The 23,721-nt window shown below is 38.6% G+C and overlaps 1 protein-coding gene across 3 annotated transcripts in view; it reads right to left on the bottom strand.

Annotated features, from left to right (window-relative positions):
• Positions 1-23,721, bottom strand: part of CCDC141 (coiled-coil domain containing 141) — a 189,364-nt gene that overhangs the window by 110,615 nt on the left and 55,028 nt on the right. For all 3 annotated transcript variants that reach the window (XM_024766687.1, XM_024766671.1, XM_024766679.1), the window contains exons 5-6: positions 21,887-22,140; positions 5,587-5,703 (exon numbers count right to left, since the gene is read on the bottom strand). In XM_024766687.1, the coding sequence (XP_024622455.1) occupies positions 5,587-5,703; positions 21,887-22,140 (371 nt within the window). The remainder of the gene's footprint in view (positions 1-5,586; positions 5,704-21,886; positions 22,141-23,721) is intronic.

Below are 23,721 nucleotides of genomic sequence, written 5' to 3'. Positions count from 1 at the left end.
CGTACGCAGGCCTCTCACTGTTGTGGCCTCTCCCGTTGCGGAGCACAGGCTCCGGACGCGCAGGCCCAGCGGCCGTGGTTCACGGGCCCAGCTGCTCCGCGGCATGTGGGATCCTCCCGGACCGGGGCACGAACCCATGTGCCCTGCATCGGCAGGCAGACTCTTAACCACTGCGCCACCAGGGAAGCCCTGAACTGCAGACTTTGAATTCAAGCCTTGGAGCATCAAATTGATACAGGATAAAATCTAAGAGTATTTAAGGTTCTTAACTGAAGGGCCGCTTATAATCAGCCATGTCTGTTATTTCTTTAACTGTTACGTATGTAAGAGGAAAATATTTTTCCACATTCAGTAAAGAAAGTATAATTTAATACAAAATTACTCATATTTAAAGGCTGTATTAAAAAATCTTTTAGTTCAGTTCTTTCAACACATTCTGAATAAAGTATCACAATTATTAAGAGATATAAAAGTTGCCATATTTCTTATTTCAATGCATTCCAGTAAGAAATGAGAGAGGAATTTTCAAAGATTATTTAGAAATAATTTACTGGTAGACTAACAAGCAAGACAGAACAGCTTGCTACCATTTGACTTAGCTTACCGTCTCTATGTTACCAGATTATTTATATGTGTCTCACTAATGAATCCCCAGCTTGAGGCCTTATTTCTACTTTAAAACTTCTTTGAAAGAAACAATCCCCCTTCCTCTCCTCATACCCACACTCAAAAAAAAAAAAAAGTGTAATATGCTGCTTCCTGTTTAAGGAGATCTAAAATTGGATTCTTCCTCCAGGAACAAGGAATGATATTGTTGAAAAACCACAGACAAAAACTATTTGAATGTTTACACCATGGATGGGAAAGGAAACATTTTTGGATGCACTACTAAAATGTGGGCACCTTCACAAATATTTTCTAATTGAATTATTCATGACTCCTCTTTACAGGTCAGGAAGGTGAGGCTGAGAGAGGTCAAGTGTACCCAAGATTGCAAAGGGAGCGACAGCAGGAATTCAAACCTGTTTTTTCTTATGTAGATATAACCCGAGATAGTATTGCAATCTTTATTTTTAGAAAACTTGCTAATCCAGGTAGGAAGAGGTTAGTAAAGATGGTGAAGGAAAATGTTTGAAGCAAGGTTTCTAGGTCCTTTCAAAAATCCTAACATTGTAAATAGGACCAGCATCATGGGCAAGTGATCTGTAGCATCACAGCGACATTTGTTTAGAAGTCCACGTGCTTGGTTTAAGGTTCTGCTGTTGCTGTATTGAAATCTCAATATCTTTTAAAGAAAGGCCTCCATGTTTCCATTTTAAACTGGGTCTCACAAGTTATGTAGCTTGTCCTTCCTGCAAGGGCCAACAAAGTGACGGTAAAGTTTATAGATAAGAGAACCTTCCTTGAGGAGACAACAGGTGGTTAGCTCTCAGTGTCAGGGCCACATGACTTTCTGGAGCAGAATAAGGTCGATGCCTTAGACAGGAGATATGCTAGGGGATAACTTTCTGGGTGTGTTGCTTTCTTTCCCCATCTGCCTGGTCACTGTTTGTCAATGTATCTTTTCAGGAAAGAAAATAGGAGCCCCAACCCAGTACCAGCCAGAGGAGAGAAACAACATTAGGATAGCACTGGAATCTGACTAGGTGGACAGCTAATACATGAGAGGGAAGCAACCTGACCTGTTTCTCAGTGAGCCCTCTTCAACTCTCCATCAAGTGAGCTGGGAAGAGTATGGGAAATGGGTCTTGGAACAAAGCAGTGTCCAGACTCCAATCAGTGGGAGGTTCTCCAAGGGGTCCCCCTCCTTTGTGTGTATCTGGGGTAGAGGGGCAAACCAGAAATGGTGGAGCCCTAATTCTAACAACAGAGGCACTCAGGGGCATCTCCCCGCACCTTGACCCCAATTCATCCAGAAAAGGACAAGTTAGAGACCTGGCTTTCACACCTCCCATGCCTTACCAAGTGAAGTTGCTGGTATCCAAGGGAATATTAACTCACAGGGAAAAATAACACCTGATGAGCACAAGCAACACACCGAAATAGCTAAATCAGAGGACACAGAATTAATGCACTGGACAGACCAACAATGTAATATACGAATAAAGCACACCTTAGGATATAAAGAAGGACGTTAGACAGATGAAGCAGGAAAAAAGTTATGAGGAAGAATCAGTGTGAGGAATGGGGTATGAAAAACGTAATAGCTGAAGTGAGGAACTCAGCAGAAGGGCTAAATAGAAGAGTCAGTGGACTAGAAGCCCAGGTATTATTAGGGTTAAAGAAATGGGAGGCTGTTAACATTATGAAGGATAGAAGTAAGACATCAATATCTACGTAATAGGACTTTCCAAAGTTATGCTGCATCTAGGAATTACCATAGTGAAGATCACAAACGACTACTTAAGATCACAAACAGCTACTAGATGCAACCAGTGTTGTGGGAAGAAACACAATGAAACCTATGCCTTAATATCATCTATGCAACTTGAAAACATGTAACTCTGTATATATTTTAAGAATGGGAATATGTCTAAAGACACATATTGAACCCATTAGAGTAGGTGCCTGTGAGAATGGGGATGTGAGGAAGATAGAGAATGAAGGGGGAAATAATAAAATAAGCCAAGAGAGTAGCTGACCCGGAGATCTAGGATGAATTAAAGAGTTTGTGTAACTCTATACTGAGGACTAAACATTTAAAAATAAATAAATAAAGATAATGGATGGCTAGGTAGGCAAAAGGAGGCTAAATCACTATCTAAAGTCACTAGAGAGTCACAGAAAGACACTAAAAGAATGTTTCTTTCTTCTGGAAAGAGGATTTAAAACACACACATGAATCAAACAGCCTTTTTTAAATATCAGGCACTGTCCTAGGTGCTGGGAATACCAAGATGAGTAAGATACTATCTCCACATTTAAGAAATGTTGCTATTTTCCCAATCTAGTCCTATTATTTCAGCCATCTGTGAAAAGGTGTTTTTCACACTCACATTGCTTTAAATTTAACAAGCATAACAGTTATTATAATCTAAATCCTGTCTCTTTTATGAGACTGAAACTTAAAGGGAGTTTTAAGGTCACTTAGGCCCACCTTCCGTGGCCTCAGAATTCTCTTCTATTTTCCAACCTGCAAAGTTTACTTCCCTGTAATGACCATGCACTGTTATCATTTCTTCTCTAAGGAATGGCTGTGGATAAGTATGACCTCTGAGACAACTCCCGTTGGTCTCTTGTTTCTGGGTTGAACATTGCTAGGACCTTTAACTCTCATCACAGACAAATTGGTCTCATCATTGTTTTCTCTTATTCTACCTTATTTAGGAATGATCACCCTTGACTAACCAACCACTCATACTCCATCCATCTGCTCAAACCCCACCCTTCTAGATCACCCCAGAACAGAATGTCACTCCCTCTTCTGCATTTATACTGATGGGGTCTCTTTCAACCCATGTGACTCAGGGACCCCTGCTGCCTTGAATAACCAGTTATCTTGACATTGGACTATCTAGTGTCCCAAATTGATGACAATTATCTTAAAAAACCTTTTCATCAATAAGTTATGTTTGAACTTTCATCTCTAAATAGATATTCAATATTTGATAATCTCTAAAGATGCTATTGAGATTAGGGGTTCCAAAGGCCAGCCCATAGTTGAAGGAAAATCTTATATCATACAGAATGCTTCGTGGGAAGTAATAAAACATGAACTCCCAACAAAGCAAACATACAATTTTTTTTTTTTAGAAAATAAATTTATTTGCAAGGATGCTATAGATGCTATAGGAAAATAGGCTTCTCTGCCTCAGTTTCCAAAACCAATTCGGCCCCAAAACTACTTACTGAGTACATGGGGCAATAGACAGCTTCTGTATGAGATCTGTAACTGGTTCCTGAGTGGCTCAGGACCCTGAAAGGAAGTAGTCATCTTGTCTGAAATATAATGGTGTTTATCAGGAATTCATACCCTTTTCAAACAATATTTGCTTGGGTATTCATAGGGCTTAGCTTATACATATAACCAAAATGTGTAACTCTGCTATATACATTTATCCATATAATGAAATATGCTGCAGTTAAAGGATATTAGTTTACACAGGAAAATATTTATGATAAAGTTGTAAATGAAATAAAGCATGACTCTAATGCTATGTTTCTAGGGTTGTGTATGGAAAGACTAAAAGGGAGTGCACAGAAATACTAATAACGGTTATCTTAATAATGATTATCTTTGGGTTGAAGAATTCACTTTTATTTTCCTTTTATTTTTCTTATAGTTATGAAATTTTCTATGATGTACTTTATACAATAAAATATGTATTAAATAATTTATTTCTTAAACCACTTAGGTGTACAACAACATAGGAATAATGATGGAATGAATATCTATGTTTTTCTATTTATACACATCATCAGAGCTACAAAGGTAAACTGTAAACTATGATATAAGCTAGACTGCGGTTATACATTAACAAATATTCTACTCCAAACTGTCCTCAGGGCTGTGAGAAACCATAATAAATCCACAGTTACAGTAAATATAACCCCAAAGTATGTCCAAGTATGTCCATTTTTATTTATATGTTTTAAGGAAGCACCCATCCTATGCAATTCAGGTCATCTCTTGTGCTTAGCATTTAGGAATTTTTATAGACTTTTCACTGATAAAACTTGAGTATCACATGCACAGAATAAAATGTTATATGACTTCAATGAAAAAAACCTAATTTCTCAAACAGATAAACCAAATGCTGAAAAATTTTAAAGAATTTAAAAAATCATCAGCCATAATAGTCTTTTGTAACTGAATCTTTACCAGTCAGACAAATATTCAAACCATACACTTTGAGTACCTATGTAACCTGTAGTGTTCAAAGAGAAGCAAAAACCAGCAAATGAAAACATCATGATCCCTATGAGGAGATTTCGGTCTAGATAAACGCAACCTGCTGCCTCCCCTTCCCCCACCCCTCCAAATCCCATCCTCCCAAACATGTAAATATGTATTTGCTTTGTATTCCTTATGTTCAACCGTTGTCTATTAGTGTTGGCCCACTGTTTTCCTGAGCTTCATGACCTAGCTGTACGTACAACTATCAACCACCCAAGATATTAACAACAGAAAGTTCTCTAAATCTTGAAACTGATTAAAGTATTCACTGTTCCCACTCAATCTACTACAACTGGACTTTCATTTTTCTGCAGATAAAAACGGAGCACCTGTAAAGAACTTTGGAAAATATATATAGACCCCACATGTACAAATGAGTCAATTTCCAAATAACAAGACACAATGGTGAGAGGAGCACTGCTATGTGTCTGCTTTGCTCCCCCGGCTCTCAGCACTTTATGGTTCCATTCTGCGCGTCCACACACCTACAAGTTGTTGCCTGGTTGGTAGTTATTACTTTTTGCAAAACTAAGGAATGTGAAGCAAGTTAAGGAACTAGGGAAATGTAAATGGGAACAGCAAGCAAACTATACAAAGAGAGCTTTTTAGTACTCCACTAAATTACCTACAGAAGTGTATTCAAGAGAAGTCCATGCAGTTTTCAATTATTTTTTTAATGTGTCTCTTACCTTTGCTTTTATTATCAGTTCCTCGTGTTTACGAATTAGCTCCTCATTGTCTGAAAGTGATGAACCTAGACTTTGTTCCTGTAAATCTCTTATGGTTTTCTGAAACCAACAAGTAACCTAGGTAAGAAGCAACACAGACAGGTCAAATTTCAAATGATTAGAATAAATCAGTAAAAATCCAGAAATCCTTCCCTAAGCTTTCAAAACTTAAGCTACTTCAATTTCTTTTTATATAAACTCACGTGTTAAGTTAATATAATCAGGTTTTTTTTCTTCATTTCAATCTCTACATGCTTAAGAGAAAAAACAAAATAATACCCCAAAACCATGAGAACAATATATCATTTCATTGGATTACATAGCATGAAGAAAATAATTCAAAATCTCCTAGCAAAGAAGAACCAAAATAGATTCCCAAATTTTGGGAATATAATTTCCCAAATTTATATTCCCCTATAAACCATGCATTATTTTAGAATATAAGATTATGAATCTGAGTGTAGTTACATAGACTCACATGAAGATATTAAATAGCATATGTAGAATTATGTTTCTACTATTAAAAGACAATGCAGGGCTTCCCTGGTGGCGCAGTGGTTGAGAGTCGCCTGTCGATGCAGGGGACACGGGTTTGTGCCCCAGTCCGGGAAGATCCCACATGCCGCGGAGCGGCTGGGCCCGTGAGCCATGGACGCTGAGCCTGCGTGTCCGGAGCCTGTGCTCCGCAACGGGAGAGGCCACAACAGTGAGAGGCCAGCGTACCGCAAAAAAAAAAAGAAAAAAAAAGACAATGCAAAAATACTTATTTTGTTGCAACTGCTGAAAATCTGTATTCAGAAAATGACATGGAGAAGTTATTAAAATTCCATTGACATTATAAATGTCTAAGGGCATAATTCACATTCATTTAGACTTGATTTACAATATGTGCCTTACACAGTGTTAAAACAACAAATAACAAAAGACTTGAAAGAAGCTGTGCTTTCAAAAATGATTATGTAAGTTGACGTGAGACTGATAACATGTGGCCCCTGGATGCAGATTCCTTATCCCAATTAAAGGAAAGAGAATTGGAGTTTTACTCTCAAATCTTATACAGTATTATTCTCATGATCACATCATAGCTACTGATTTGTAAGAACCCCACTACATGCTAAACAGTTTGCTAGTTGATTTTGGGCATCATCTCTTTTTCTCTCAACAGCTCTATAACAAGTATGATATCGACACTGTAGAGATGAGGAGAGGTTAAGCAGCTTATCCAGGGCCACACAGTAAGTGGCAGAGCTGGGATCTGTCCCCATACCTACATTACTCCAAAGTCCATGCTCTTTCCACTGTGCCCTGCTACCATCCTTGGGTAACTTAAAGTCTGTGGTCATCAGGGGAAATTACTTCACATCTGAAAAATGAATCCTGGCAGCCCACTCAAAGTGGTGGCACTGCCCAGGATATACACTAGGTCTTTCTTCAGCCTAGCTTGTCTTGCCTGCCACAGCCCCAGGATTTATCTGAATTCTTATAACATGGAGAGGCATGTGAAGCAGGTGGCCAAAGAGAAAGCTACGTTAGTCCTGAAGCTCCACACAGCAAACAAACATAACAGGGCTTCCCTGGAGGTGCAGTGGTTAAGAACCCGCCTGCCAATGCAGGGGACATGGGTTCGAATCGTAGTCTGGGAATATTCCACATGCCATGGAGCGACTAAGCCTGTGCACCACAACTACTCAGCCTGCGCTCTAGAGCCCGCGAGCCACAACTAATGAGCCCACGTGCCGCAACTACTGAGCCCATGTGCCGCAACTACTGAACCCTGTGCAACTAGAGCCTGTGCTCCACAACAAGAGAAGCCACCGCGATGAGAAGCCCGCGCACCACAAAGAAGAGTAGCCCCCGCTCACCACAACTAAAGGAAGCCCCCGCGCAGCAACTAAGACCCAACACAGCCAAAAATAAACAAAGTAAGATAAATAAATTTATTTTTAAAAAGACGGCAAACTTAATGGATAAATGTTATAAAAATAAACATACACCACAAACACACACACACACGCACACTACATAGAAGTCAAGTTAGGGTTTACGGAGAAGAATACACTCCTTTACCATTACAGGGCTGATATCACAAAGCTGATTATGAGATCAAATGTCTATACCAACACTTAGCATCTTCCAGCATGGAACAGGCAGTAAAATAGGCAGCAACGGGGTTTCTCCAGCTTTCTGCTAATTGGAAATCTTTGTTGACCAGCATTTTAGGCTACTGTCAGTGCAAAGAAAAGAATAACGGTGACCCTGTAGCAGCTTTCATGTGAAGTACGCCTCATTCTCTTCAGAACATTTGGTGATCTGTGTACTATACACATATTAGCCGGTCCCCATATCTCAAGTACGGTGTTTATTTGTTTACAATTATTTGAGGATGGTTTGTCTTTCTGGTATCCCAATTAGAACTAAATGATATGTATTATGTGCATATCAGAACCCCCAGAGAGTATTTTATCAAGAGCTATAAAATTTGTACATTAATTTATTACATTTTTATTAAAATTTCTCACAAAAGAGGCAGTAGGCCCATATAAAAACACAACTAGAGGAATGATTTAAGGGTTTCATCAAAGAAAAATGGATCCTGAACATAACTAACTTTCAGAGATCCTTTATTTTATTAAGTACTGGGAGTGAGCTTTATTTATTTTTAGCTAAAGTGGTAGGAACTCAAAAATCTCAAGAATGCTTTAATAGGGAAAGTTAATATAGAATCTGAGTGAAGAAAACATGGATACAAACAGGTGTTCACTAATCTCTAAAAACAGGTGAGAAGTCTGAACCCTCAGATAATCTTATGAAATTCTGTGAGTCAAAGACTTGTTATCTAACATATGCCAGCAGTGATGAAAGCTGGGAAGGAGCAAGATGTTTTGATTTTTTAAAGGTATTTACTGACCTCATCCCCTAGATTTGGCAAATACTGTTTCAGCTCCCCCCAAAAGGATACTATTCCCTTGGGTATGGCAATACTAAATATTACCTATAAGAGAATGTAAGATCTTTGGTGGTATTCCATATATCCTGATCACATACTTGCCTGATAAAGCATACTGACTCTCTAGATCTACACATTTTTACTACCAAATGCACCCTGGGAAGAAACATAAAAACAGGTTGGCATAACACTCAGAAGAAAATGGTTCATCATCAGGGTGTTACATCTCATCATGAGGCAGTCACATACATGAGCAGCCTCTTAGATCAGATATACTTTGTGTGCTGGGAGATGTACGCAGAATAGACTCTCAGAGTCCATCTGATGTCAAAGCAAGACACCCTAAATAACCGACAGCATGTCAACCATAATGTAAATCAGTCATTGAATCCCGTGAGTAGCTATTGCAGACAGCTGCACAGATATTCCAAGAGCACTTTTTATAAGCGTTTAAATTATATCAGCTGCTGTTCGAAAGTCTCAGTGATAAGTACAGTAAATGATGCATCAGGACATTCTATTCTATAGAACATGGTCCCTGCAAAAGGATAAAAACATGAGCCAAGGGTTGGGGGCATGTGGAAAGAAAGGAAGAACAAAAAGCATTCAGAGTATGCACAGGAAATTGGTTCTGGGCAATGATGGATTAAAAGGTAAAACAAGAATATTTTTACTTTCTCTTCGCAGTTCCTACCTTTCAGATTGATCTAAGTGATATGTTTGTAGCCATCCCACCTGTCTGACATGACATTCTAAGTACTCAGTACTCAGAGGAGGTAGAACTAAGGTAGAGAAGGAGTGGGGTAGATCTTTTTTTGCGGAGAGGAGGTGGGGATTGGAGGGGAAACACTAGAGGTTGAAGGGAGCCAGAGAGAAAGGGAAGGGAAATCAACAAAGACGCAAAAAAGGAGCAATCAGGGATGTTCAATGAAAACCAAGAGCTGCCTTGGAAGTTAAAGAGAGATGCCAGGAAGACTCAGTCAAATGGTGTAGATCTGCTTTGTCCTATACTGTAGCTACTAACCACAAATGGCTACTGAGTACTTGGAATGTGACAAATCCAAATTGAGATGTGTTCTAAGTATAAAATAGCTGATTTCATAGACAGTATAAAAAATAATGAAAATATCTTGTTGATAGTTAATACTGATTAAACGTTGAAATACTATTTTAGATATGTTGGATTAAACAAAATATATTACTGCTTTTCTTTTTTTATGTGACTTTTTCTCTTTAAACTTTTTTTCACTTTTTTAATGTGGCTACTAGAAATTTAAAATCACATTTATGGCTTGTATTATATATTTTATTGGATGATTCTGTAATACAAGGATATTCAGGATATCCTTATTTGTTAAATGTAGATCTAAGGACTGAGTATTAATTAAGGGTAATTTAAAATAGTGGAGTCAAGAGAATGGTGGGATGAGATTATGGTTGGTAAACATGAATAGACCACTGAGTGGTGGTGAGGAAGTAGAGCTAATGACTCTTTCAAAGAAGCTTATTGGATAAGGAAAGGGGGGATTGGTTGACAGCTTCAAGGAAAGCAGAGGTAACAGAGGGGTTCTTTCCAACTTTTTCATTTGACTAGATGAGACGTAAGCATTTTTTGTAGGTGCGGGGTACTGAAGATGCATTAAGGAAAGTTGAGGCAGGAATGTATACCAGAAAGAGTGGGAAGGTGGGAAGAAAGCACTACTGATCTTATCAGCTTTGGGCAAGAAAAGGCTAGTTTTTTCTTGTTGAATGATCCAGTCTCACCTGACCCCTACTGGGAGATAAGAATGAGGAAAGTGAGAGAAGTGAATAGGACCTTCCCAGAGCGGTGTCAGGTACTATCGGCAGGTCTCAGGTTACCTCACCCAATCCTTATACCTCCTATGATGGAGGCAGTTGCTTTTTCAACAGATAAGGAAACTGAGCCCCAGTCAGGGTAAGCAATTCATCTAAGGTCACACAACCAACAAGAGGAAAGTCCTACAGGTCAAGGCAGAAATGCCATAGTCAGAATTCATGCTTCCCTGTCTAGTGTTTTTTCTTCTCATCATATCCATCTGTAGAACCAAAGGATTCCAGGGAAGAGGAATGTTTCTTATTACACTATGTTCACGAATGTTCTTAAGATAAAACTAAAACGCAACACTATAGTTACAGAATCTAATTCTAACATGGAAGTAAGCCCTGTGAATAATCGCGGGGGCTCAGTGGACATACTGCGGTAGAGAGGAGAACGGATGTGTGGGCCAGGTCTGCCAGAAGGAGTGCCTTAGAGGAAGAGGCCGGCTGCGGGCAGAGGTGACAGCAAGGACAAGCTGAGAATTCCAGTTCCCAAACAGCAGGTGCCAAAGACAGGACTAAAACACGGGGGACACAAGCAATAGAAAAATGCTTTCTGACAACAAGGATAAACAACTCAGGTGGCAAGAAGGTGAACTTTTGCTGCAGCCCAAAGCTAGGCATCACACTGCCATAAACCATCACGGTCTCTTTATCTGCAATTTGTTCTACAATCCAAGATCAGATCTTATTTTTTGATCTTTGTTTAAAACTATGCTGGGGGAGGTGAACTAGCAATAAGTAATTCAAACATCTTAACAGAAATGCTTAAGGGAAGATGAAAATCTCTCCAAATCACTTTCATTTTCTTTTCCATGTGCAGAACAGTTTTTTTTGGTTTTGTTTTTTTTGCGGTACGCGGGCCTCTCACTGTTGTGGCCTCTCCTGTAGCGGAGCACAGGTTCCGGATGCGCAGGCTCAGCGACCATGGCTCACGGGCCCAGCTGCTCCGCGGCATGTGGGATTTTCCCGGACTGGGACACAAACCCGTGTCCCCTGCATCAGCAGGCGGACTCTCAACCACTGCGCCACCAGGGAAGCCCCAGAACAGTTTTTGACGAATAAACAGTTACTATTAGAGACAAAAAACTGATAAAGGAGGAAAAAGACATCAGTTATGTATCTTCTTTAACTCAAGATGTTTTGATAGTCTCTTTTCCAATTATCAAAGATGCACACATATACAAAGGTATTTTCAATTATAGTTGATGGCCTCAGGTGACAGTTCTAATGTCTACTTTGATTTTGAAGGCATGTTAGTATTATAACAACCATTTTAGCTCCCGTAAGATTTTGTTCTTTTTCTTTTTTACGGTAGGGAAACCAGTTGTCATTATTTTGTATTAGGAAACCTGGTCAAATGTGCTCTGTATTTAACTAGGCAATAACCAGACTTCAAATAACCATTAGCTCCATTAGGTGATAACACATATTAGGAGAAGAGGCATGGAAACGTGTCTCTGATGATTGTACTTGAGGGCTTGGGAGCAGACAAAGAAAAAGAATTCCTGCCAAAAACGTGGCTTGGGATGTATTCTGGGACTGATCTAATTATTGGCTTGTTATTATTTGGACTTCATCTCAGAGACTCTAGGAGGACAAAGCACACAATCTTCTTTTGTGGAACTTGAAAGCCCTCCATGACTTATTGAAGTCAACTGGAAGGTATTAGTATCTCCTCAACACATGATCAGATCCCAGTATTCTCTACTGATGTGCAGTAGGAAAGCTAAAATATGTTGTTTGTCTTGAGGCAAAATTTTTGTTACTTTAACAGCTTCACAGATAATCTATCTCCCTGTCTGGAACCATAATTTTATGTATTTAATTATTCTACTTGTGCTAACATATTTGTCTTCTGATTATTTTGACTTGTCTTAACATATCATTTCTCTTCTCACATCTATATTTCAAGAAAAATGGCACTAAGGACTTCTTCCCTTCCCAAGACTGCCCTCAACTCTTGTTTGTGTTTAGGCAGCTTCTTAACCTCTAACTACTTAAACAGTCAAAACTATTTAGTCCAATGAATAAAATCAATACAGTAGTAGTCTCTGGACCTAAATTCTATTTCTAGCATTAACTCTGAGTCATTGGTAAGAATCTTACCAGCAGTGGAAGGAAGTCTTTTTTTCAAGAAGGAAACAGAGACCCAGCCGAGTGTCCTGTTGATGTGCATCTCTGCCTAAGATACCTAAGGCATGGTTTTCCCAGTATAACTTAGGGTTCCACCCTAAATGATCTGGAGCCATTCACTGTGTGTGTGTGCGTGTGTGATAGAGAGAAAGAGAGAGGGAGAGAGAGGAACATACAGGGCTACTTGGGAGTGAGACCAAAGTCTGACATTTTCATATTATCATCCCAGATCCTAGGTCATGCAGCCTAAGGGAGTTCATACTGAAGCTTTGGCCTAAACACCCAGTTGTCAGAAAAAATGAGAGCCAGAAACTATCATATTGACAGGATAAATAACTGTTACATTTTACAGGATGTTTTAATCCTTTTAAAGTGTGCCATTTAGTTTGTTTGCTTTTCAGTTGCCCTATAAAAAGCATTAAAATTAACTGGGCCTCTTTGCTTGTCTTTGGGAACCATGAAAATGAGGGTAGAGGAGAGAATGAGTCCCACTCCCTGCCCAGTATGGGGTGGCAGTGGTGTTGAGAAAAGGAAAGCCAACCATCTCCAGCACCAGAGGCAGGGAAGAAAAAGAGCTCAGGATGGTGGAAAGATACACAGGCAGCCCTGGGGCTTAGCAGACAGCTCGAGTAGCAGCTGCTAACTTTGTCACACAATGGAAGGTGCATACAATGGGAGCAGTGAAGAGCCGTTTCCAGGTAGCATACACACCAAACAGCTTTGTCATCAGTCTTATCACTGCTGAGAAGGTAATTTAGTCACAGTGTGTGTCCCCCAACCCTCTTACCAACTTAAGTAACTGTGCCCAATTAAAATGTTGTGAAGCCATCAGTGAAAAACTAAGCTTAATGAAAATGTAATCAATTACAATAGGTATAAATGAGCTAAAGAAATAGCTAAAGGGTGGAGAAAGGGAGAGGAAAATTGATTTTTAACTTAATCTTACAAATAGAGTTGACCTTTTGAATAAAGTAGGCTGGATACCAAGCCATGAAATGGCATTTATTCCCCCTCCACATAATTTTAGAAAGCTAAGATTATCTAGTGATTTAGAGAATTGGTATGGGATCTGGGTAATATGTAGGATTTTAATGTGCTGGTGATTATCCAGTAAAGCTCAGAAACTAACCATCGAAAGATGTAGTGATATGGTGAACATTTATTGAGCACTTACCATATGCCAAGCCATGCTCTAAGAATATTTACATATATAATCTTATTTATTTTTATAACAAATTTATAAATAGACACTATTATTATTCCCATTTTACAGAAAAGGAAACTGAGGCACAGAGGCTGAGTAACTTACCCAAAGTCATAAAGCAAGTAAATATAAAAGTTGGGATTGATATCCACACCATCTATACCAGAGTCCTCTGTTACTACCTTTGACATGCAGTGTCATTGAAAGTAACGGTAGTAGCAAGCATTCTAATTAGGAGGGGGTTCTATTGCTTTCAAAATCACGTTTCTCCTACAAACACTTTAAGACACTTTGTATTTACCTTGGCATAACTTAGAGTGAATTCTAGAGGCAGCCTATGTGCTAAAATGAAATTCTGTGATAAATTTTAATCTATGAGTGGTTGGAAAGTCATGTATATCTGTTACTGGATTGAACTATCAGATACCAGTATCCAATAATAAGATAATTCAACCCTTATTTAAGCCTTATGCCACCCAATGTTAAAAAGCTATATTCATGGGAAGCGGGGGGAAGATAAATTAGGGGTTTGGGATTAACATATACACACTACTATATATAAAACAGGTAAACAAGGACCTACTGTATAGCACAGGGAACTATACTCAATATCTTGTAATAACCTATAATGGAAAAGAAGCTGAAAAAGAATATATATATAGAGAGAGAGATAGATATACACACATATATATGTGAATACCTTTGCTGTACACTTGAAATGAACAGAACATTGTAAATTAACTATACTTCAATTAAAAAATTAAAGCTAAATTCAAAGAAAGATAAAACTTTGCTATGTTGTAGCCACTAAGCTAGGCACTTTTGTTACCTCGTATTAATTTAAGCTGGTCAACCACTCAAGTTCTAAATCCTAGTTAGAAGGTAGCATCATACAAAGGAGAATATACATGCATGTGCACACATCTGTGAGCACACACACATACAAACACACAGAATTTTACAGTTGCCCGGCAGGTACAAGACTGGTGCCCTAAGGCTGTGCTTATATGTGTCATCACTGATACCATTTAAATTACCTATTAACAAAGAATATGATTACATATGGTTACATGATTATGATATACATGGTACTCAAATTATAAAAACTTCCAAATGTGAATTCTATTACCCATTTTTCCTCCCACAAAGATGGGTATCTTGTAAGCATATGTGATCTGGGTAGTAAAAATATTATCTGCCTTTATGTCTTATTTAATTCTCCTAGATGTCCTTGATACTGTCTTGTAAAAAGAGACCATGAATAACCTAGTTTTAATTTGTTTGTCTCAGTTATTCCTGACTGGAGCAATTGAGAAAAATTACATTCATAAATCTTCTTGCCAAGATAATTAATTATGCACGAAATACTCCAAGCTGCTTCTGATTTTCATTAATGAAGCAGATTATCTGCAAAGTAAGACGAGGCTGGAGCTGGGAAAAAAGGTCAGCTGCTCATCTTTAAATGTAAAACAAGTGCACTTTTTTACATCTGAAAACAATGATAAAGAGAGGACATGCTATGATTATGTTTTTCAGGCTATCACGTCCCAATTAAGATAGAAAACTATGTGGTCTTCATCTGCCTTTTTTTCTGCAACTGATGTAAATCTTAAATTGCCATCATTCTGGTCACCTAATTTCTTTTCCAAAGGAGAATTAGCTAAACTACTATAGTTCAAAAGCATTAGGCTATAAGCATTTAGAAACAGAGAAGCACTAAATGCATCTTTTAAATGGCTCTTATGAGAAGATGCATTAGATATTCAGACATCCACATTATTATTCATTAGTAATCTTTGCTCTAATTCTCCGTTTAATTTTCCTTCTTTTTACACGGTTAAAATGATTGACAAAGCTGATATTTTATTAATGGAAGGTTTGACAGCTTCTATGTTCCCGTACAGAACTGACAAAAATATCTTTACCCTCCAATGAAGCATGTGCCTCTGTGGTTCCACAATGTTCTAGGCTTATCAGGTAGATCTTCTGGGAACATGATAATCATAGAACTCAAATTATTAACAGAGTTACACTCAATTTGGTGTCCTTGCTGCTATTCTTCCCCATTGCATCATCAACAAAACTTTAAAATAGAACATTCAGGAAAAACTTGAAAAGTTAGGTAAGTTAATTATGCTTGTACCTATCTGGATTTAAAAATATTTCCTTGCTCACATAATTACCAACACAGTAAACATCAATTATTGTTTCTAATATTGAGAAACTGAAGAGACTCTACTTCTTCATCGGTAAGATATTATTTAAATTGTGCTATAGTCAAATAGTGACATACTACATGAAAATTATCTATGGTACTTCTGACATAAGACTATGTCTATGACGTGTTCAAGTTGATATTAGGTAATAAGATAGTATGCATAGGTTAATTCCATTAGTTTTTGTTTGCTTGTTTTGTTTTTTCTTTAATAAATGTGTGTGTGCCTGTGACTACGATCATGCTTGGATAAAGGTCTAAAAGGTGGCAGCATGTCAAAGGCTAATCGCAATTATCTGTATGGATACTAATCTCATCTACAGTTTTAACTCATTAATAAGCGAACATTATTAAGTCACAAGCAGAAAATAATACAACTATATTCTTGTTTTAAATCATTAATTGAATGCCCATTGAACAGTATGGCTAAGATTATAAAAGTGACTTGTACTTGATCACACCTTGTGAATGCAAAATAAATAATGAAATTAGCTTTTAATGCGAGTCTTTATGTGAGCAAAGAAGGGTAGGACTGGGGGGGTATGCAATGGGTTGGGCCTTCACTGTTCTTTTCAGACATGATGATAAAAAATGTTAATACTAATATAGCAGTTTTCATGTGCCAGGTACAGTTCTAAGCACTTGACATATAATAACTCATTTGATGATTCTAACACTATGGTGTAGGTACTATTACATCACATTTTACAGAAAACAACCTCAGGGAGGTTAAATAATTGCTCAGTTACTCAGCTGGCAAATGGTGCAGTCAGGATTTGAACCCAGGAAACAATCTGGCCCCAGGATCTGTGCTCTTACAAGCACACAGAAACAACAGTGACAGTGATTATTTACTCGAGCTGCTGTCACTGGTATTAGCAAAAGAAAGTGTAACATGGGATGTTTTAAAATTAAGAGCCTTAAATTTTATATTTAAGGAAATGACATTTATTGACCAATTTTTAACATTTATTTGGTCTCGTGATCTTTTAAAAATTTTGATTGAAATATATTTGATTTATAATGTTGTGTTAGTTTCAGATGTACAGCAAAGTGATTCAGTTATATATATGTTCTTTTTTAGATTCTTTTCCATTACAGGTTATTATAAGATATTGAGTATAGTTCCCTGTGCTATACAGTAGGTCCTTGTCTATCTATTTTATTAGTAGTGTGCATATTTTATTTTATTTTATTTATTTTTTGTGGTACGCCGGCCTCTCACTGTTGTGGCCTCTCCCGTTGCGGAGCACAGGCTCTGGACGCGCAGGCTCAGCGGCCATGGCTCACAGGCCCAGCTGCTCCGCGGCATGTGGGATCCTCCCGGACCGGGGCACAAACCCGTGTCCCCTGCATCGGCAGGCGGACTCTCAACCACTGCGCCACCACGGAAGCCCAGTAGTGTGTATATTTTAATACCAAACTCCTAGTTTACCCCTCCTCCCCCACCTTTCCCTTTTGGTAACCGTAAGTTTGTTTTCTATCTGTGAGTCTATTTCTGTTTTGTAAATAAGTTCATTCACATCATTTTTTTAGATTCCACATATAAGTGATACCATATGATATTTGTCTTTCTCTGTCTGACTTACTTCACTTAGCATAATAATCTCTAGGTCCATCCACGTTGCTGCAAATGGCATTATTTCATTCTTTTTAAGGCTGAGTAATATTCCATTATGCATATGTACCACGTCTTCTTTATCCATTCATCTGTCGATGGACATTTAGATTGCTTCCATGTCTTGGCTACTGTAAATAGTGCTGCAGTGAACACTGGGGTGCATGTATCTTTTTGAATCATAGTTTTCTCCTGATATATGCCCAGGAATGGGATTGCTGGATCATATGGTATCTCTGTTTTTAGTTTTTTAAGGAACCTCTACACTGTTCTCCATAGTGGCTGCACCAATTTACATTTTTAGCAACAGTGTAGGAGGGTTCCTTTTCTCCACACCCTCTCCAGTATTTATTATTTATAGACTTTTTGATGATGGCCATTCTGACCGGTATGAGATGATACTTCATTTGTAGTCTTGATTTGCATTTCTCTAATAATTAACGATGCTGAGCATCTTTTCATGTGCCTGTTGGCCATCTGTATGTCTTCTTTGGAGAAATGTCTATTTAGATCTTCTGCCCATTTTTTGATGGAGTTGTTTGTTTTTTTGATATCGAGCAATACCTGGAGAAATGTCTATTTAGATCTTCTGCCCATTTTTTGATGGGGTTGTTTGTTTTTTTGATATCGAGCAATACGAGCTGTTTGTATATTTCTGAAATTGACCAATTTTATTTAAAATAATATTTATCCTTAAGATTATTACTAAATTGATTTTGGTTCTAGACTATTAGGAGTAGAGTCTAAGTGAAAGCCTGGTTCTTTTAACCACAACTGTGCATCTTAAAGCCTTACTATACCTATGGCAGCCTCCAAAAACTAAACAGTATTAAGAAACTTAGACACGTATAACAACAGTAATGCTAAACTCAGGGGAAAGAATAGGAACCGAATGAGAAAGAATTCGTAAGTTGTAAGGTTTAACCAAGCAGAGGGAGGACAAGGAAACTAATATTTATTAAGCATCTTTTAAAATGGTAGGCATTGTACTACATGTTTTACACATGTTATTTCATTTAATCCTTAGAACAACTCTGTGAATTAAGTGTTATTATTTCCAATTTAAAGATGAGACTTATTAAAATAACAATGAGGTACCACGATGCACCTATCAGAGTGGCCAAAGTCCAAGACACTGATAACACCAAGTGCTGACAAGGATGTGGAGCACCAGAAACTCTCTTTTAAAAGTGGTACAGCCACTTTGGAAGGCCATTTGGCTGTTTCTTATAAATATACTCTTAGCATATATCATCCAGCAACTGTGTTCCTTGGTATTTACCCAAATGAATTCAAAATTTATGTCCACACAAAAACTTGCACATGGATGCTCATAACAGCTTTATTCATAATTGCCAAAACTTGGAAGCAACCAAGACGTCTTTCAGTAGGTGACTGGATAAATAAACTGTGGTCCATCCAGACAATGGAATATTATTCAGCACTAATAAGAAACGGTTATCAAGCCATGAAAAAACATGGAGGAATCTTAAATGCATATTAATAAGCAAAATAAGACAATCTGAAAAGGTTACATACTGTACAATTTCAGTTATATGACATTCTGGAAAAGGCAAAACTATGGAAACAGTAAAAAGATCAGTTGTTGCCAAGAATTAGGCAGGGAGGGATGAAAAGGAGGAGAACAGAGGATACGTAGGGCAGTAGAATTATTCTGTATACTGCAATGGTGGATACATGTCATTACACATTCTTTCAAATCTATAGAATGTACTGCACCAAGAGTGAACCCTAGTGTAAACTATGGATTTGGGGTGATAATGATGTGTCAATGCAGGTTCATCAATTGTAACAAACGTCCCACTCTGACGGGGGATGCTGATAATGGGGGAGGCTGTGCACGTATGGGAACAGAGGGTACCATGTACTTTCCACTCAATTTCTCTGTGAATCTAAAACTGCTCTAAAAAATAAATTCTATTTAAAAAAAGCACTCCCTCAAAAAAAGAGCACATACTTCCACCAAAACATGATACCCCATAAGTTAGAAAACTCACCAAGTCAAAAACCTTCTGTAATACCTTACTTTAGTTATTATCAAATCATCTTTCTGATTCTAGGGTTGGCAAGGTATCTAGATCTCCCTCAAGTATATGACTGGATTAGATAGTTCATTTTGAATCTTCATGTGATTTTTTTTTTTTTTACTGCACAGGATAAGTGGATGAGTATTGCCACAGTCTTGAAGCAGAATGGCAAAATTACTACCTTAAAAATAAATAAATAAAACTTACTGTAGCTGCTTTTTCAATCTTGGGAAATTGTCCAGTGTTTGGGAAGCCTCTTTGCAGATAGAATGTCTCTGGATAAGAGAGGTTGTGGTTTAAAAGGGATAAACTACTCTGTATGATAAAGTAAGAGGAGTTTTTAGTGTATTCTTGGAAGCACCAGAGGCAGGGTTTGGGGGTTATGAATTCAATAGAAAGAAATAAGAGGAAGGTTCTTTTTAAGGGGACAGCAGCTCTGGGAACATGGTGTCAGGTCAGGATTAGGGGAGAGAGAAAAGGACAAAGAGAGAGAAAGAAAGAGAGGGAGAGAGTGCCATATGATATGGAGGACAAGGAACTTTGGAAACAGTTGTCTGATAAACAACTTTAAGTTTATTCTTGTCCTGAGCATTAGTTCTCCTTTGTTATACCAGAATCATCAGTTAAAGACTATTGCATTGGATAACAGCATTCTGGGTAATGAGCATATGAAGGTGGGGTGGGGGAAGAACTAAATTGGGGAGGCGCTATGGCTTGGCAGGCAAAGCACAGAAGAAGCAGGACAGTGAATGGTAGCAGTCAAGACAAAAGGGCTGAAGGTGGAGGTGGGTTGGAAAGTATATAGTGACTTAAAGGAGGAGATGACAAAATGCAAGCCGACTGTATGTCTGGAGGTGTCTGCATTTGGGTGTCTGCTCTATGTCACCTCCTCAGAGAGGCCTTCTGTGATTCCTTCTCTGATTAAAAGTAGACCAACACAAGTCAAAATTCACTGCCCTAGTTGATCTTTATGGCACTTGTCATTGTTCATTTGTTTATCATAGGCCTTTCTCATCACACTAAAACAGTGGTTCACATCTGGGGGCAATTTGCCCCCCAGGGGACAGTCAGCAATGTCTGGAGACCTTTTTTGGTTGTCACAACTAGAGTATGTTATACTGGCATGTGGTGGGTAGAGGCCCTGAATGTTGCTCAACACCCTAGAGTGCCCAGGACAGCCTCCCCAAAGGAGTTACCTAGCACTGGCTATCAATAGAGCTGAGGATGAGAAAATGCACTAGAAGGAAAATTCCTGGAGGAAAAGGACTTTATCTTGTGTGTTATGTATCCCTAGTACTTATAATAGGATCTGGGTACACAGTAAGTACTCAATAAGTATAAGTTGAAAGGTTAATCATTTAAATCCTCATTTTTCCAGCTTGAAAGAACCAGTTTCTCCTGGACTCATATTTGCTACCAGCTGTATGTCTATCTCTCCAGTTCGGATCAGAGCAATAATATAAAATATATGAAGAGACCCCTTTCCTATGCATCCAGACCAGGAGATGTCCTTCCACATCATTTCTCTCTGAAAATTCCCTCCAGTTAATCTGTACAGATTAAAGCATGGGCTTGGGGCAGTTATAAATATAGCCATAAATATCCTACCTATTTGAGTTGGGGGTTTGCAAAGAGAGTTCTATCTATGCTTACTCTCAAGTGATCGGGACACAAGGAACGCACAGCAAGCACATTGACAACTGACCAGAGCTGGGCCTGCAGTCTGAGTAATGAGCTCTAACAAGCCTGCAAACTCATCAACCTCCCACCCCAAAGCCCTCTAACCACTGAGCATCCAGACGTAGGCCAAGGTCATATTTCTTCATTGGTGCCAGGCTACTCTTCTAAGAACATTATCTCTATTTCGGGCTGACAGACATTTTCACTGGCATTAGCAGCATCATGCCTCCCCAACATTCAAGAAAATTGCAATGAACTTTTCAGAATTTCAAAGAAATGTAACTAAAGGTAGTGACCTGGACAGAAGCACGAAAGAGAATCCAACAGTAGGACCTAGTCATTTTCAAAACTGCTAGGGGGTATTCTCCCATTTAAAAAATCAGTATTATAATGAGAAGAAATAAAATCTTTGTTTTTATATTACTTGCTTGGGAAAACAACTTGGTAGTCTGAATCAAAGACCAAAAGATTTGACCATGATGACTGAAAAGCTGCCCCAGGAAATGGCTCATCCACATAACAAGCAAACTTCATTAGACAAGGTCAGGGCACCATCAGTGCCCCTTTGGGTTACCTGACTTTCTTGTTGGTCCCACTGACATATCTGCAGAACCTGACTCAATTCCTTCTGCTGTTGCTTCAGGTACTTGTCTAATTGCCGTCTCCTGTCTTGGAGAAGTTCAAGAAGACTGTCAATCTTCAGGCAGCTGTTTTGAGCTCCCTGAATCATCTCGGGATTCACAATAGGTCCATCACACTTGATTTTTTCTATGAAGTCAGTGAGTTGTTGACTTTTGTTTAAAAGGGCTAGAGATCGTTCTAAGAGTTCTAGAAGAAAATTAGAAAAAAGAATAGTGATATGAGCAAGTTTTTATATAGTAATATTTGGATTCATCATATAATTTAAAATATATGTAACCTTCTATTAAAAATAAGGAATTCAAATGTGTAAACATAAAATGCCTCCAATACAACTGGTCAAATACCTTGGCCTAACTGCTATGGCGCTAACTGCCAAATGGTAGGATGCCGAAGTTCAGTAATGGCATAAATCAGTACAGGGGAGTGGAAAGACTGTGAGATTTGGGCACTGGTTCAGTTGGTTTTTAGTGGTGATATGCTGGTTAAGGTGCCTACTCTCCTTGTAGCACTCTACATCCTGAGGTGATTGGACTAAATCTGAGGTTTAAAGGCTAATGCCTGCAGTAACCAAACAAAAGCTCAGTGAATATGCGGGCCAGGTACCCAGACGTCAGGGACTATGACAAAGTGGAAAATACATGACCAGTCTCACAGGATCTGCTGTCACCCAGTGTCGACCAACTGTGGACATGAGGGAATACAGGGTCAGTGTTGATGGGGCTTCCAATTTTTAAAGAATTATAAACACGGATTTTTATGTGAAAGCTTCTGATTTTTAACTGTTGTGTAATTGGTATTTTTTAAATTAAAAAATACTGAAGGATCAACAAAACATGGCTCTCTGGCAAATGGGCCACTGGTTTGCGCTCTCTGGAGTAGACAGCATTATTGGTGTGGGCAACATCTGGTAGAAACGGGAGCTTAAGCCTGAAAACTGAAGGACTACCAAGGGAGAGAGTATAGATGGGGGAGTTGAGAGTAGCACTTTGAGGGTCCCCAACCTCACTTGGGGATCCATTGGAAGAGCCCTTGGGAAACTATCCATTCCCCACAAGCCAGAAAACGTCACCTGTTTCCTGGATTTGTGCAGTCACCTCTTAATTGCATCTCCTCTCCAATCCATTTCATCCATTCTCCATATATTAGAAAGATCATTTCTAAACACTCTCTCTCTCTCTCTCTCTCTCTCTCTCACACACACACACACACACACACACACACACACACACACACACACCAATGGCTTCCCAGTGTCTTAGAATTAAGGACAGACCCCTTAACATGATTTCAGTTCTGGCATGGTCTGGTCCTTATTTTCCCTTTCAGATTGTCTCAACCTCTTTACCTCCATCCATATCTTCTTTAAATACCTCACACATGGTATACTCCTTGTTGCCCCAGAACTTTTTACTACATTCTCTGCCAGGGATACCATTCTCCTCAACACATTCCTTCTCCACCTTTATTCTACTCATACTTCAGGTCTTAGTTCCTCAAAGGACAAACCAGACTGGACCAAATCCTCCTATTAAGTGTTCTCATAGCCGGATGTTCCTCTCATTCACAGCTGTTATCACAGCTATAGTTCTACATTTATGCATTGGGTTAGCTGACTAAAATCTGTCTTTGCCACTAGGCTCCAATGCACATATGAGGACAGGGACGGTGACAGTATCCTCAGCACTAGCATAGTGACTGGCACAGGGGAGGTATTCGATAATTTTGTATAATGCTAGAATGAAATCAAATGTATTAAAAGAGGGGGAA

Source organism: Neophocaena asiaeorientalis, unplaced genomic scaffold (genome assembly GCF_003031525.2).
Source record: "Neophocaena asiaeorientalis asiaeorientalis breed wild unplaced genomic scaffold, Neophocaena_asiaeorientalis_V1.1 scaffold113, whole genome shotgun sequence".
NCBI classification, from domain to species: Eukaryota; Metazoa; Chordata; class Mammalia; order Artiodactyla; family Phocoenidae; genus Neophocaena; species Neophocaena asiaeorientalis.
The sequence above is the reverse complement of the archived record's forward strand: the minus strand, read 5'-3'. Positions and strand labels throughout refer to the sequence as shown.